This window comes from Chionomys nivalis, chromosome 1 (assembly GCF_950005125.1).
Source record: "Chionomys nivalis chromosome 1, mChiNiv1.1, whole genome shotgun sequence".
Lineage (NCBI taxonomy): Eukaryota > Metazoa > Chordata > Mammalia > Rodentia > Cricetidae > Chionomys > Chionomys nivalis.
This window is the reverse complement of record NC_080086.1, coordinates 164,499,446-164,514,047: the sequence shown is the minus strand read 5'-3', so window position 1 is coordinate 164,514,047 and position 14,602 is coordinate 164,499,446. Positions and strand designations below refer to the sequence as shown.

Sequence of the window (14,602 nt, the reverse complement as noted above, 5' to 3'; positions counted from 1 at the left end):
CCCAGAATTCATTCATTCATTCATTCTTTCATTCATTCTTTCATTCATTCATTCATTTCTTTCGTAGCAGAGTTTTTCTATAACTATCCCAGGTCCTGGAACTAGCTCTTGTAGACCAGGCTGGCCTCAAACTCACAGAAATCCACCTACCTTTGCCTTCTGAGTACTAGGATTAAAGGCGTGCATTGCTACTGCCCAGCAGATTTTTTTTTAAAAGACAGTTTGAACAAATAAATCAATTTGAGTGGTCCATTTAAGAAACAATATCCTAACATACCTGTTGGAAATACAAATAGGCTAGCCAGCTGGGGATTTTGTTGTTGTTGTTATTGTGTGGGTTTTCTTTCGTTTCGTTTTTTGAGACTGTAGTCCATGTTGGCTCCAGTTTGTCTTCTGGAACTGTTAGTAAGGATCACAGGCATGTGTCAACATACTTGTTTTTTCCAGGCAGGGTCTTGTGTGAATTCATTATCGTCCTACTTCTGTATTCCTTAGTGATGAGATTACAGCTGTGTACAACCACATCTGACACTATATCCTTAGTGGGTGTCTGTGTATGTCGTCCAGTGTGCCCCGAGATAGTTGTTTACATCTGTTTTCACAGCAACACTTCCCCCAGTCAGTTTCTGTAAGCACCACTTAGAGCTTCCTGGTTTGAATGATAAAATACTTGATCTTCATATTTGTTAAACCCTAATTTTGCTCTTTACTCACTTCATTGTAGCCAAGCAGGTTTTGTCAGCCATCGACATGTTCAACTTGCTTTCCTTCCAGAACTCTATACCCAGATGGTCTTCTGTATGCTGACTGATTTGCTTCCCTTTTTTCAATCTTTGCTCAAATGCCGTTCTGTCAGAAAATCCTTCTATGCCTGCTTTATGTAAACTCTTACTACCCATATGTTTGCTTATTTCTTTACTAGAGGTAGATCTCTAGAGACTTGTTTCTTAGACTATGAACTCCAGCAGTTCAGGGACTTATTTTACTGTTCTTTTTTCTCTTGTAACTAAAAAGGTGCAATGGGCTAGGTACCTAGCAAATATATTTTCATGAATAATTATTATCTAGACATTTTTTAAAGTTGCATTAAATTGGGCTGGGTAGTGGTGGTGCACGCCTTTAATCCCAGCACTTGAGAGGCAGAAGTGGATGGATCTCTGTGAGTTCGAGGTCATCCTGGTCTACAAATGAAGTTCCAGGACAGCCAGAATCTTTCTCATGAAAGATCAACTTATTTACCTATGTATCTGTATGAGAGATCTGTCTGTCTGTCTGTCTGTCTGTCTGTCTGTATCTATCTATCTATCTATCTATCTATCTATCTATCTATCTATCTATCTATCTATCTATCTATCTGTCTATATGTCGAGAAAATTATACAAAGCATCCCTGTCTCAGAACCAACAAACAAGCATAATAAATAAAATATTCATTTAAAAACAAACTATCACAATTATTACATTTTTGAAGTTATGAGAAAATACTTTTTGTTTTGTTTTTTGTTTGTTTGTTTTTCAAAACAGGGTTTCTCTGTTGCTTTGGAGCCTGTCCTGGAACTAGCTTTTTTTAGACCAGGCTGGCCTCAAACTCACAGAGATCCACCTGCCTCTGCCTCCCGACTGCTGGGCTGCCCAGCTGAGAAAATACATTCTTATGGTAATTTGACACTTTTTTTTCAAATTAGTAGCTATAATATCCTAAGCTGTTCATGAGTTTACTATCTTCCTACTTCCTCCCCCTGAATGCTGGGATTACAAATAAGCATCACCGTGTCATCAGTTTTGTCGCTCTGAAAGAAGTAAAACAGTATACTTTTTATCTTTCTGTTTTCCTTCACATATTTCTGTTCTTTTTATGCTGTCTTCATCCTCATCTCTGTCTCTCTCTCTGTCTCTCTGTCTCTCTCTGTCTCTCTCACACACACACACGAGCTTTGGAAAAATGCTTAAATTCTGTTTGTGAATTTTAGCTTATTGTAGGCATTCAAAACTTTAGTGGTCAAATTGTAATTTAAGTACGGAATGATTTATCCTTAAGTATTCTTTATCATTCTCTTTATATGCATCAGATATATTTAATTTTTTTTTGTGGGGGGGTTTGGTTTTTTGTTGTTGGTTTTTGTTATTTTTGAGTATATGCTCTGTGTGTGGAGTGGTGCCCTTGAAAGACAGAACAACAGGTTTCCTGGAACTAGAATTATAGAAGTGATTGTCTGCCACCTCATAAACATGTTGGGAATTAGACTTATATTGTAGAAGAGCAGCATGCATTCTTGGCTTATTGAGTCATCTTTTCTAGGCCCCTAAATTTCTTAAGTGTGCTCAGAATAAAAAAAGAAAAAAGTAGAAATTTCAAAAACTTGGCATGAAGTGGAAATACTTATTGTTGCCTTCATTTTTCTTTCATATTCCTGAGATAACTTTTTAAAAAAAAATTTTGCCGAGCAGTGGTGGCATATACCACCTCTAATCCCAGCACTCTGGAGGCAGGAGCAGGTGGATCTCTGTGAGTTCGAGGCCTAGTCTACAGAGCTAGTGCCAGGACAGGCTCTAAAGCTGTACAGAGAAACCTGTCTTTGGTTGGGGGGGGGGGGGTTATGTATGCATGTGGGTTTTTTGTTTGTTTTGTTTTTAGGTATGAATGCTCTGTCTGCATGTATGCCTGAATATCTGAAGAGGGCATCAGATCCCATTATAGATGGTTGTGAGCCACCATATAGTTGCTGGGAATTAAACTGAAGAACTTTGGAAGAACAGTTGTGTTCTTAACAATTGAGCCATCTCTTTAGCCTCATACATCTTATTTAGAGTCTCACTATGTGTATGTAGCTCTGGCTGGCCTCAAAAATCAGTGTGCCACCACAACTTCCCCTGATTAATCTTTTTTTTTTTTTTTTTGGTTTTTCGAGACAGGGTTTCTCTGTGGTTTTGGATCCTGTCCTGGAACTAGCTCTTGTAGACCAGGCTGGTCTCGAACTCACAGAGATCCGCCTGCCTCTGCCTCCCAAGTGCTGGGATTAAAGGCGTGCGCCACCACCGCCTGGCCTGATTAATCTTTTTATTATTATTTTTGTTGCGTATGTGTTTGTGCCTGTGTATCTGTGAGTCTATGTGTATATGTATGTTTGGTGCGATTTTCTGAAGAGAGCTTTGGTATTGTCCTCTCTGATGCCTGTCTGAATCTGGGGTTTGTGTTTTCTCAGATAGGGTGTAAACTAACAAGTCTCAACAGCCCTCCTGCCCTTTGTTCTCTGCTGAGGTTACAGGTGTGTGCTGAAATCTACACTCTAGTATTCATGGTTGTGCAGCAAACAATTTTATCAACTTAGCTTTTTTTTCCTGTCTAATAGTGGGGGTGGGTCCTGTTAGCCCCTTGGATGTTAGCAATGTTTGTACCACTGAGCTACAATTTTAGTGAGTCTATTACTGTCTTGCCTGCCAGCTTCCAAATAATCACATGGAGAATCCTTAATAGTTATGAAACCTCAGCTTAGGGTTGTTTTTAGCTAGCTCTTATGAGGCTTGTCTACCTCATCCTGCTTCCTCTGCGTCTCCTCGTCTCTGCCCTTCTTTCCAGTGTCCTCTGTGCCTGGAAACCCAAGCTATTGACCATTCATCTTTTTATTAAACCATCTTCACAGTATATGAAGAGATTATTCTGCAACACTGCCCCATTTTTGTCTAAAAAGGAAAGATTTTAACTCTAACACAATAAAAACTATACAATATGAACAATTATCAAATAGGAATTATACTCACAATGTCCAATTCATTTGTATTTGGCAAAGTTGGAGAAAGTACTGAATTGTCTATCCTATTCTAGCTCAAAGTCTTATAACTAAGCCATTTTTTTGTTATAACTTTTATTACCATTGTTAAAAAAATTTTAGATCTTAAAAAAATCTTTTAGATAAACAACTTAAGCTTTTATGTTTTTCAACCTATATATTTTGCATCTCTTTAGTAAGTTTTTCTCTTTAATTTAATGACAATGAAAACTGTCTTGTCTTCAGCTCCATCTGATACCCAAGAAGGATAAAATATTACTTGAGTAAACCAGAAGTGCAGAGCAAACAACTTCCAAAACTATAGAAATAGCAGAGACATCTTACTGTCTGGACAGTCACCCTAATGTTCCTCTGTAATGTTGAGGCATTTATCTTTGGCCACAGGACTAGAATATATGACAGACATTGTTACAAAGCAGAAATTTTGAAGGACTTGTCTTACCTTGTCTTGACAAAGTTTGGTATTTGCTTTCTTTTGTGTCCTGTTTGTCCAGTTTGAACAGCATACTGTCAGCAGTCAAGGCAAGGGCAGTTTCTTACTCAAATGTCTAGCTTTTGTCACAAAACAAACTCCTTATGGAGGTTCTTTGATGCCCTTCATCCTTTTATGAAGAATTGGTTCTGCCAGGAACAAACATGTCTCATTGTCATATAAAGTCTTATGTTATTAAAACAGGTCTTTGAAGTGTTTGAAGACCATCTGTTTAAAATATATTTTTGTTTGACTTTGAAAACATACCAGGAATGACTATAAATTATGATTATTACAGATGACTAACTACTAACCTATATTTTTTTAATATCCTAAATAACTTTGAAATACCAAAACTTTACATAACCTTTTTAAAAGAGCTGCATAGGTATAATACCTTAAATAAGAGTAGACATTATATATATATACAGTATAACAAAAAGACCTTACATTTGTATCATATACAAAAATCCATACCAATATAAAATATTTGAGGCCAGTGCTTGTTTAAAAGTAGATTCAAGGGTGCTGGAGAAATGGCTCAGTGGTTAAGAGCATTGACTGCTCTTCCAGAGGTCCTGAGTTCAGTTCCCAGCAACCATATAGTGGCTCACAACCATCAGTAATATGATCTGGTGCCAACTTCTGTCTTCAGGGACACACGCAGGCAGAGCATTGTATACATAATAAATAAATAAGTTTTTTTAAAAAGTAGATTCAAAAATCCACCCTTTTATCTCATCTTTTCTATATTATATCCCCCCTTTTTTCTTCATTGCATTCCTAGTTAACTGACAAATTTATACAGTATGCATTGACTTCTGGCAATTAGTGTTCTAGGTTTTATTTTGAAATCCTAGTTATTAGTCATTAACATACTAGCAATGTGTTGCCATTGAACATATAATTTATTTAGAATAGAATTGCCATCAAGTACAGCTACTGAAGAATAACTTCTCAGTCCTGGCAAGATAGCTCAACTAGCTAAGGTACCTAACACAAGCCTGATAACCTGAGTTCAATTCCTGGGACTCTTATTGTGGAAAGAGACTCCCAAAGTTTGTCCTCTGACCTACCCCTTATATCCTGTGATATGCTCATTGGCACACACATCCCTTTGTTTTTTGTTTTTCCATGTAGTTCTGGCTGTCCTGGAACTCACTCTGTAGAGGAGGCTGGCCTCAAACTCAGACATCTGCCTGCCTCTGCCTCCCAAGTGCTGGGATTAAATGCGTGTACCATCACTACCTAGCCACACAAGACTTTTTTTTTTTTTTTAATAAGAATTAGCTTCTTTTTGAAGAAAAATTTAAGTGTGAAATAAGAATTGTAGCACTAACAATGAATGAAGTAAATTATTTTCTTGTAGATCTAGATCCAGAGAGCATCGTAGACACCGATCTCGCTCTATGTCACGAGAACGCAAGAGGAGGACTCGATCCAAGTCTCGAGAGAAACGACATCGCCATAGGTCCCGTTCCAGTAGCCGCAGCCGCAGCCGCAGCCACCAGAGAAGTCGGCACAGTTCTAGAGATAGGAGCAGAGAGCGATCCAAGAGGAGGTACTGAAGTGCCGATCAGAGGATGCGGAGCTACCTTTAAGTTTTAGCCTTTTAAGTTTACTTATACTTATGCTTAGATTATTGGTTTGAAACTTGCACCTGGTATTGATATGTACTCAATTGTAGGTGTATACATTTTTTTCTGATTGTATGAGTAGTTCATGCAGAGTAATGTGTGAGCCAGAGTAAGAAATTGGAGCCAGTATGTGCAGAGGTTATTGCTTTTCTTTACTTGGGATGTTGGGAGTTGGGAGGGGTGCTGATAAAAACAAAAACTATTTTACAGGCAAATAATTTTAGGTACTAATACTCATGAGGTTGTGGGGATTTTTGTTTTCCAATGTGTATTAACAAATTAGGGACTTTTAAGTTCCTTTCATTAAAAGAATTATTTAGTTCTGTTTGCCTGTTTTCCAAACTTGGAGCTGGTGCGCTTCTAAAGAGCAAACATATTCTTCTGTGTCATTTAATCTGCAGTATAAAACATAACATTTTGTGTTCACCTTTAGTGTGATGGGAAGATTCTGACTTTTGAGATGCTACAACACTTCTTAGTATATCAGGAAACCTCAAAATATGCAATGAGAGAAGACACTGGACCTGATCATCTGGTGCGAGCAGATTAAGGATTAGAATATAGTGGAGCTGTTAAGCTCCCAAAACTCAGGTCACATGATAATCCTATGGAACATAAATTATACTTAAAATTACTTATTCCCTTCATTGACAACCATGCATAGGTTTATATAAGAGAAACGCTTGGAGTGCCTAGTTACTAGTCTTAGGCGTTCTGTGGCTTACTCCACATAAAGTTCATAGCTGAATCCAGAGAAAGCTGTCAAAATCTTTTTAGACTGAATTACCCATTCCCTGAGATCACAAGCTTAGTTTCTTAATAGGCTTTCAATCAACATTTTATTACATATATATCTGTCCTTGTTCTAAGTAGCCCTTCAAGTGATTCTAGTTTGTGTGTGTGTGTGTGTGTGTGCGCGCGCGCGCGCACGCTTTTGGAGGGGTAATGGCAGGGGAGCAATGGCTTAATTGTAGCCCAGATTGGCCTGAGATTCATAATCCTTTTGCCTCAGCTTCCTTTTGAGTGCTGGGATTATAGGCATATAAGACCCTGCCTGCTTTATGAATTAGATAACTTTCCTCTGTGCTAGCCTTAGTTTAAAAAAAATAGCAAAGAAATAATAGTATATTATACAATCATATTTATGTTGCTCTAAGCTGTTTTCTGTTTGGGAGCATACTTGACCATGGATTATAAAGCGCAAAACTGGATATCATAGGGCAAATTTTATAAATTTAGATGATGAAAATTTCAAAATGAGTTTTAAAAATGTTTTCAGATAATGGATCAGTCTTGAATAAGTGGTATAATTAGGTTGTAATTAAACAAGTAGGCAAATACCTGTAGGTCTCTTTCTCATATTTTGAAACTGGAATTTGGAGACTGTCTTCAGTGCCATGTTCAGAAACAAACATTTTCTTAATGTTCTTGATGATTCGAAATCTGCACACTAAAATCTGAGAATTCATGCAGCTAGGTGGTAAAGGATCTAGATGATTCTGTGTTGACCTGCCCAGTTGTCATTTCTCTGGTGTTTATCTACATGTCTTCATTGGTGGTGGGGAGTCTTGTCCTGTCATTGTGTCATCCTGATGCTTCCTGAACTTGTGAAGTTTATTTATATAGGAAGACTTCCCACCATATTCAGCATGTTTAAAAGAGGATTATTTTTGTAAAACTATTAAAGATTTTGCTTTTCTCAAAAGTATTTCATATCATTGAATTCAAATTACTTTTAAAACATTGTTTTTTTTTAAAAAAATGATTGCTACTTGTTATTTCATATATATAACATCAAATTATTGGTATATATGTGAGTTTTTGATGTTAAAAAAAAGTCCATTAAAAGTCTTGACATTTTGCTGTTTTCTTGCCCTTGCTGTGAAGTTCTGATCTCCGCTATAAGTGAGTTATCTATATGAATCTTGTCTTGGCAGCAGTTCCCACAGGTCAGTGAAGACCTTCAGCAACCTTGTGCTTTTCAGGTGTTCTGTCATGTAGTACATACTTCAAAGTTAAACTACTTGGGTTGAGAATTCTTTGCCAAATAATTTAATTACATCCTATTGTTTTACCCTATTTCATTAAATAGAGGTAATAGGAATATTTGGCTTATTAGACTTTCAGTAGTCACACTTAAGAAACTTACTGCATGGAGGGTATGTGTAATCTTGTACAACCATTAATTCATCTTTTTCAGTTACTATCACTGACCTTAGGGACTTGCCAGCATCTAATGTCATTGTTCTATTGATCATTTCTATGTTTAATAGAGGCTTTGGAGATGGCTTGTGTAGCTTGGAATGTGACTTTTTGTCTTTTAAGCATATTATTTTTTAAATGCTTATTAAGCATGAGCTCCTGTAATGCTACTCTAGGGGCTGAGGCAGGAGACTTGCCACAAATTGAGGCCAGCTTGGGCTAGGGAGAAAGACCTTGACTCGGAAAATAAAACAAAAGGGGGAAAAGGGCATATAAAACCTCAAGTAGAATGTTCTAAATTGGTGTTAATTTTTCAAGCTTTTGTTTTAATCATTTATGTTACCATATTTTTGTATTATGACAAAGCACTTGAAAACTACATGAAGGATTTTTTTTTTTAGCTCACATTTTCTGAGATTTTAGTTCTTGCTTTTGGGCCCGTGCCTGGTGAACGAGAACACCAGTGCAGAGAGCCTGTAATGGAGTAAAGAGGTTCACCTTCTGACAGAAGAAATATGGAACAAGGGGTTAGACACAAGATATAAGATACCCCCTTCTTGACTTATTTTCATCCTGACAGAATCTTCTTAATGGCTATTTAGCTATGAACTTAGAGCGGATTAATTCATTGGCTGTACCGTCTTCATGACCTCGACGTTCTCTGTAGCACCGCCTAGCAGTTTCAAGTCAACATGAGCCTTTTGAACTTTTTATATTTGAACTACAATGCTTTTTAAAACTGGTTATAGTAGTATTTTTATCTTGCCTTATGTTTTCCTGAAAGTATTGCTTTTTTAGGGCTAGTAGCATGCAAACTTAGCATATTGAGGTCCTAGGTTTAAACTCCCAATTCTTGACAAAAAAAAAGTATTATGTAGTAATTGGCAGTGCCTCTGATCATAATTCTAAACCTTGGTTGAGAAATTTGTGTAAACATTCTGTATCACCTGTAAAGAATAAAATAAATGTAATATTTGTTGATTCATTTTAGGTGTTGAAAGTATATATTCTATGCTAATCAATATAGTTAGATTCTATGTAATGCCTGTGTTTTGTTTTCTGGTTGAATTTCTGATATGAAGTTTTGTTTTTGTACTTTTTTTGAAAATGGGTATGAGAATGGAGATAGTATTAGAAACAGTATTTTATTATGGCATAATCAGTTTTTGATACCTTCCATCTTGGTTTTAATGAATTCACTTGAGGAGTAAAGCAGATTTTGAAATAGCAAATGGTTATTTAAAGCCATATTATTGAGTAGTTCTATTTCCTGAGTTTGCAAAGTGCTGCCTGTAGAACAAATGTGATGAGAGTCTGTTTTTGTACAACCAGCAAGCTATGGATGGTTCTGCATTTTTACATTTTAAAAGTTGATAGAACAGAAAGACTCCTACACCCTGAGATTGTGTATGATTTACACTTCTTTATTGTCCACCCATTTAGCCCAAAAGATATGAATCTCTATACTAATTCATTGATCTCCATCTAATTTGGAATCTGATACCTTTAACTTTTAAAAGCTATTACCTATACATTATTTTTATATTAAATATCTATTAATTGGAGAATGTTCATGGTTATCACAAATACTAAGAATTAAGTCATTGTTTAATTTAGGCCTATTTACATATAGCTATTTGTTGCCACCAATCTTGTTTTGGTGCCCCTGTCAGCTATAGTCATGCTCTTTTCTGTCAGAAAGTCTGCTGTCAGATGTATTCTAATCTGTTTCTTCAGCTATCAGAAACTTAGTATTTCTCCTATTCTTTGATTGGATTTTGGGTGTCCCAACATATTTTGCTCCTCAAATTAATATTTTTCAGATCCTCAAAAGAAAGATTCAGAAACCAAGACTTAGCATCACGTGACAGAGACAGATCACCTCGTGACCGAGATCGAAAAGATAAGAAGCGGTCCTATGAGAGTGCTAATGGCAGATCAGAAGACAGGAGGAGCTCTGAAGAGCGGGAAGCAGGGGAGATCTAATTAGCCGTGTATATATATCTTCAATCCTTAAGCTTCCTATGGAGTTAACATGTTATTATTTAGTTCACAGCCATTCGGGGTGACAGTTCTAGATACTGATCCAGGCTAGATATGAACCTATTTTCCTTGATAAAGCCTAAAACTACATCCATAGTTTCTGGTGAACCTGTAATACCATTCTGAACGTACAGTTTTACATAGTAAGACGCTGATCTCTATTCTTTTATGTAGGAGTGATAGTGTATGAATTGTGTTAATGCCTTGCAATTTTTGAACATTTGTAAAATTCTGTCTTCCTTTCTATTCCAAACAGCAGCAGCTTTGGGAATTTTTCTTTATAATTCTTCTTCCTTTCACTTTTGTATCTCCTAATACCTGTGCCTCCAACTGTAAGAGAAAAGGGGCAGGGAAGCAATATAACTTCTGTTCTAAGGTTCTGTTCACCTCAATTACCAGTTGATTATAGTTGAGATTTCTACCGGATTGTGTGCTGGTGAAACCTACACAGGGCTGTCTTGTTTGGGGCCCTATTAGAGTTGGAAGTTGAACAGCTGTTGCATTACTTTTGCTTTTTTATTGAAAGTTTGAAACCAGACTTGTCTTTTTTTTTTTTTTTTTTTTTGTTCTATTAAAACTGCTATGTTCAGTATATTGAGGGGGGATGGGGCAGGGACTGTTTCATAATAAGCACTTGTTTTATTGTGTGTATGTGAGTGTGTGGAGTATAAAGGCTATATTCTTAATTGTAAAAATAATAAAAGGAAAAGAAACAATCATCATCACTACCATCATTACTCTGTAACCTGTTTAGTAAGTTGTCACTAGAACTCTCTTTGCTGTGCTATTTTCCTCTGTTCTGTAACATCCTTAACAGTGCCTTACTGTACAAGGCACCAAAGGTAGTAAATATGTAATTGTGGATTTCAGATGAACTGTTGCTCCACCCAAATCTCTTGCTGACTATACTCCACTACTTCAGAGCTGTGTTTAACAGCTTCTATAAGGAAAGATTGGACCTGTAGAAGCAACTAAGAGTCTCTTGTTTGTATTCCTTAATTGACAAGCCTGAATAAAACCAATATGTAACCAATATAATGAAACCAACAGTTTCTGCATTAAAGTGCTAATTACTTACTAATGACTACCTAGTAGTTAACAAATAACTTTTGTCCTTCTAGAAACAATATATTAACTAGTAAAATTAGTATATATAAGATAACTTTTGGGGGGGAGTTAGGTCTCATGTAATCCAAACTGACCTAGAATTCACTCTAGCTGAGACTGACCATGAATTCCTGATCATTGTGCCTTTGCCTCAATGACAAGAGGCACTGCCTGGTCTTTGGGGGGGGGGGGGGGACGGGACACACAAATTAGTGGCCTGCTGTAGTCTCCTTTGAGACAGGATCTTATTGACCTGGAGTTCACAAATTAGGTTAGATGTCTGGACAGAGCCCTATGGAGGACATACGGGAATGAGAACCACAGCATGGGAATTGCAAGTGGGTACTACCACACCTGGCTTTTTGCTGGGAATCATACTTAGGTTCTCACGCTTATAAAAAGTGCCTTCTTAACAGATCCAGGTTCCTTGCTCCATCTTTTGGGGCCAGGCTGACCTCCAGTTCACTGTGTCGTCAAAGATGACCTTGAACTCCTGGTTCTCTCGCCTCTACTATTCAATTTAAGGATTATAACCATGTACCACCATGCCTGGTGAAAATACTTTAGGATACCAGTAAGACAATCCCAAGTCCCTTTTTAATATTTCTTCTTTCGCCTGTTGTTTGAGACAATAGTTGTTCTTTGGGTGTTAAAACAGGTGATGAGGGCTTAGAGAACAGCATTCTGTAGAGATAGGGGTTCTATTAGTGAGCATTGCCAGCGCCAGAAGATATTCCTGAGCTTTGCGAGGCCTGCATGACAACCATGTCTAAGGATCAGCCTAATCTCCCTAGCTAGCCCAGTAGGTGTTAGGCTGAAAGCCAGACATTGATCAGACCTGGATCAGTTGAGTTTCTGGGCATAGTGTGCCTAAGCTGGGAATGACAATGAAGGAGCCTCAGGAGTGCCTGGGACAAAATGAAAATGAAAGAAAGCTGTATGTGGTACTGCCCTGTTTCTAAAACCCCTTTGTTACAGTCTTGCTTTACTTCAACTTTTTCTTTTGAACCTAGAATAACATGAAAATAATCAGCAAAATTGGGATGTGAGTTATGTTAGGTCTCAGAATGTTCCCCCAGAAAGTGTGGTGGAAATTACTTGACAGCTGGAGTGGAGCTCAGTGACTGAGCACTTGTCTGTCTGTATGATGTCCCAGAATTCGTTCCAGCATTGCAAAAACAAATCCGTGATCTCAAAGTAATCTGTCAAAAGTGTCTGCTGACAAGCACTCCACTCCCATAATCTAGGCATGTTGAGAAGTTGAGGTGGGAGAATTTCAAGGTGAATACCAACTAGCCTGGGCAACTTTTGAACGTTAGGCAAGGTTTGTTTGTAAAAATGTGATCTCTGAATAGTCAGTATCGAAATCACATAAGGACCCGGTCTCAAAAATAGGCCCAAGTTCTAATTTGTAGGAAATAAGATAAATTCAGAATGTATGTCATTTTACAAAACAACTGGTCCAATTTCTTCAAAAGGTCAAAGTTTAAGGCTAAAGGAGACTATATAAATAGCCAGTTGGGGCTGGAGAGATGGTTTAGTAGTTGGGAACATTGATGAGGACCCAGGTTCAATTCCCAGCACTCACATGGCCACTCAAAATTAACTAACAGTTCCAGGGGGTCTGATACCCTCAGACAGACATGCATGCAGACAGAACACTAATGCATATAAATAAAAACAATTTAAAAAACCGAACTAGCCAGTAAGCATGTTTGTGGTCTAAATTAGTTGGGCATGGTGGTTTATACCTGTAATCCAGATACATGGGAGGCAGGAGAATTGCAATGATTTTGAGGCCAAACTGAGCTACCATAGAACCTGCTTTAGAATAGGGGAGTAACACATGCCTGGAAGATTCTCACTGTCTGCTGTACTGTTTGCTTACTGTCCTGTTCAGGAAACTCACCCTTCCTCCCACCGTAGTCGCACTGAAGTGCGGTGTCCAAGTTCCGACTCTGGTTGCAGTGTAACTGACTTCAGCAGTCCAGAGTGACGCTTGCACCTGCCCGAGATGGTCACCTTTCTGTGACTAGAAGCTTTCATCTTGGATTGTCTATCTTTTGACTTGAGGACAGGTTAGTGAAGCACATTTGGTGACTGTGTTACTCTACTGAGGAAGTGGCCCAGAAGGAGGAAGGTGGACACATGGAGAGAAGCCTCTTCAGTTCTCCCCTTTCTGCTTGGGCTACTTAGAATCATTTTTTCTTGTTGTGTATAGTTATAGTTAGAAGTCCAACTTAACCCCTAGTTTACTAGGTTGTGGTGGGAATTAGATGTGCTAATACAGGCCAGTACACTAGCTAGCGCACCGGAACTGTTAATGGAAGAAGGTAGACAGTTTTCTTGGCTGGAATTGCTCAGCATTGCTGTTTGGATTCCCCACTGTTCTTGGGGTGTCCTTGGACTTACACACACATACTTTAACTCACAGATTCAAGTGCATTGTGGGAAATGCCTTTGCAGTTTGAGATGAGCCTCTCCCCAAAGCATAGGTTGTCCTCTGCTGGTCAGAACCTGGACAGGGACTCAAGTGTACCTTTAAGTGGGGGCTGACACCTGTGCAGCAAGAGCTTCTACCCGCTGAGAAATCTTGCTAGCCACCAAATTTCTCTTCACCAGTCATGTTTGATGGGCCACACAGATGGCCTCATTTTTACCTGATTGCACACAAACACACTACTTCTAAAAAGGTCACATTACAGGTACTGGGAATTAACCTTCCATAGTTTGGGAAGGGACCCGGGTCAGTCGAGGGGCATAGTTCTGATTGTAGTACTGCTGGCTTCGTTTTCCTCCACTCATCCCACCGCTGGTAAAGACTCAAAAGCCAGGCTAATGGTCTGTAAGGACATGGATTTTCTTTCCTCTTCTTCCGGACCCGTGGTTCCGGCTCTCTAAAAGGATGCTGGCTGGTTGGACAGACTGACATATACTTAACAGTGTGGGGATGCTGGGATAATGCCACTGTGCTTGCTTCTCCAACTATACCCATGAGCAAACACCTCAAACCCTTCTCCAGAGAAGCATCAGGGAAGGGGTCCTAGTGACAGGAACACCTAGCAGCTTGTGGAAGACATTAGGGAGCTGGTAGAGCTTGGGTCTTCAAAGTCAGTGTCACACTAGGGTGTAAGACACGACAGGATGTTCCAGTGGTGTGACGTCAATATGTGATGGTGTTGGCGCCCAACTCATTTCTCTATTCACACTAGGATCCCAGCCCATGGCATGGTCCAATCGCATTGAGAATGGGTCTTTCCACGTCAACCCAGCCTAGAAACTCCCTCATAGATAAGCCCAGATGTCCCTCTTTCTCTCTCTCTCTCTTTTTTTTTAAATTTTGGTGTTTTGAGA

General features: G+C 38.5%; 1 protein-coding gene across 7 annotated transcripts in view; it reads left to right on the top strand.

Annotated features, from left to right (window-relative positions):
- The window catches only part of Luc7l2 (LUC7 like 2, pre-mRNA splicing factor), a 60,332-nt gene extending 49,133 nt beyond the window's left edge, over positions 1–11,199 (top strand). For all 7 annotated transcript variants that reach the window (XM_057789399.1, XM_057789390.1, XM_057789393.1 and 4 more), the window contains 2 exons: positions 5,629–5,820; positions 9,922–11,199. In XM_057789399.1, coding sequence (XP_057645382.1) covers positions 5,629–5,820; positions 9,922–10,084 — 355 coding nt within the window. In that variant the 3' untranslated portion in view covers positions 10,085–11,199. The remainder of the gene's footprint in view (positions 1–5,628; positions 5,821–9,921) is intronic.
- The last annotated feature ends 3,403 nt before the right edge of the window (positions 11,200–14,602 follow it).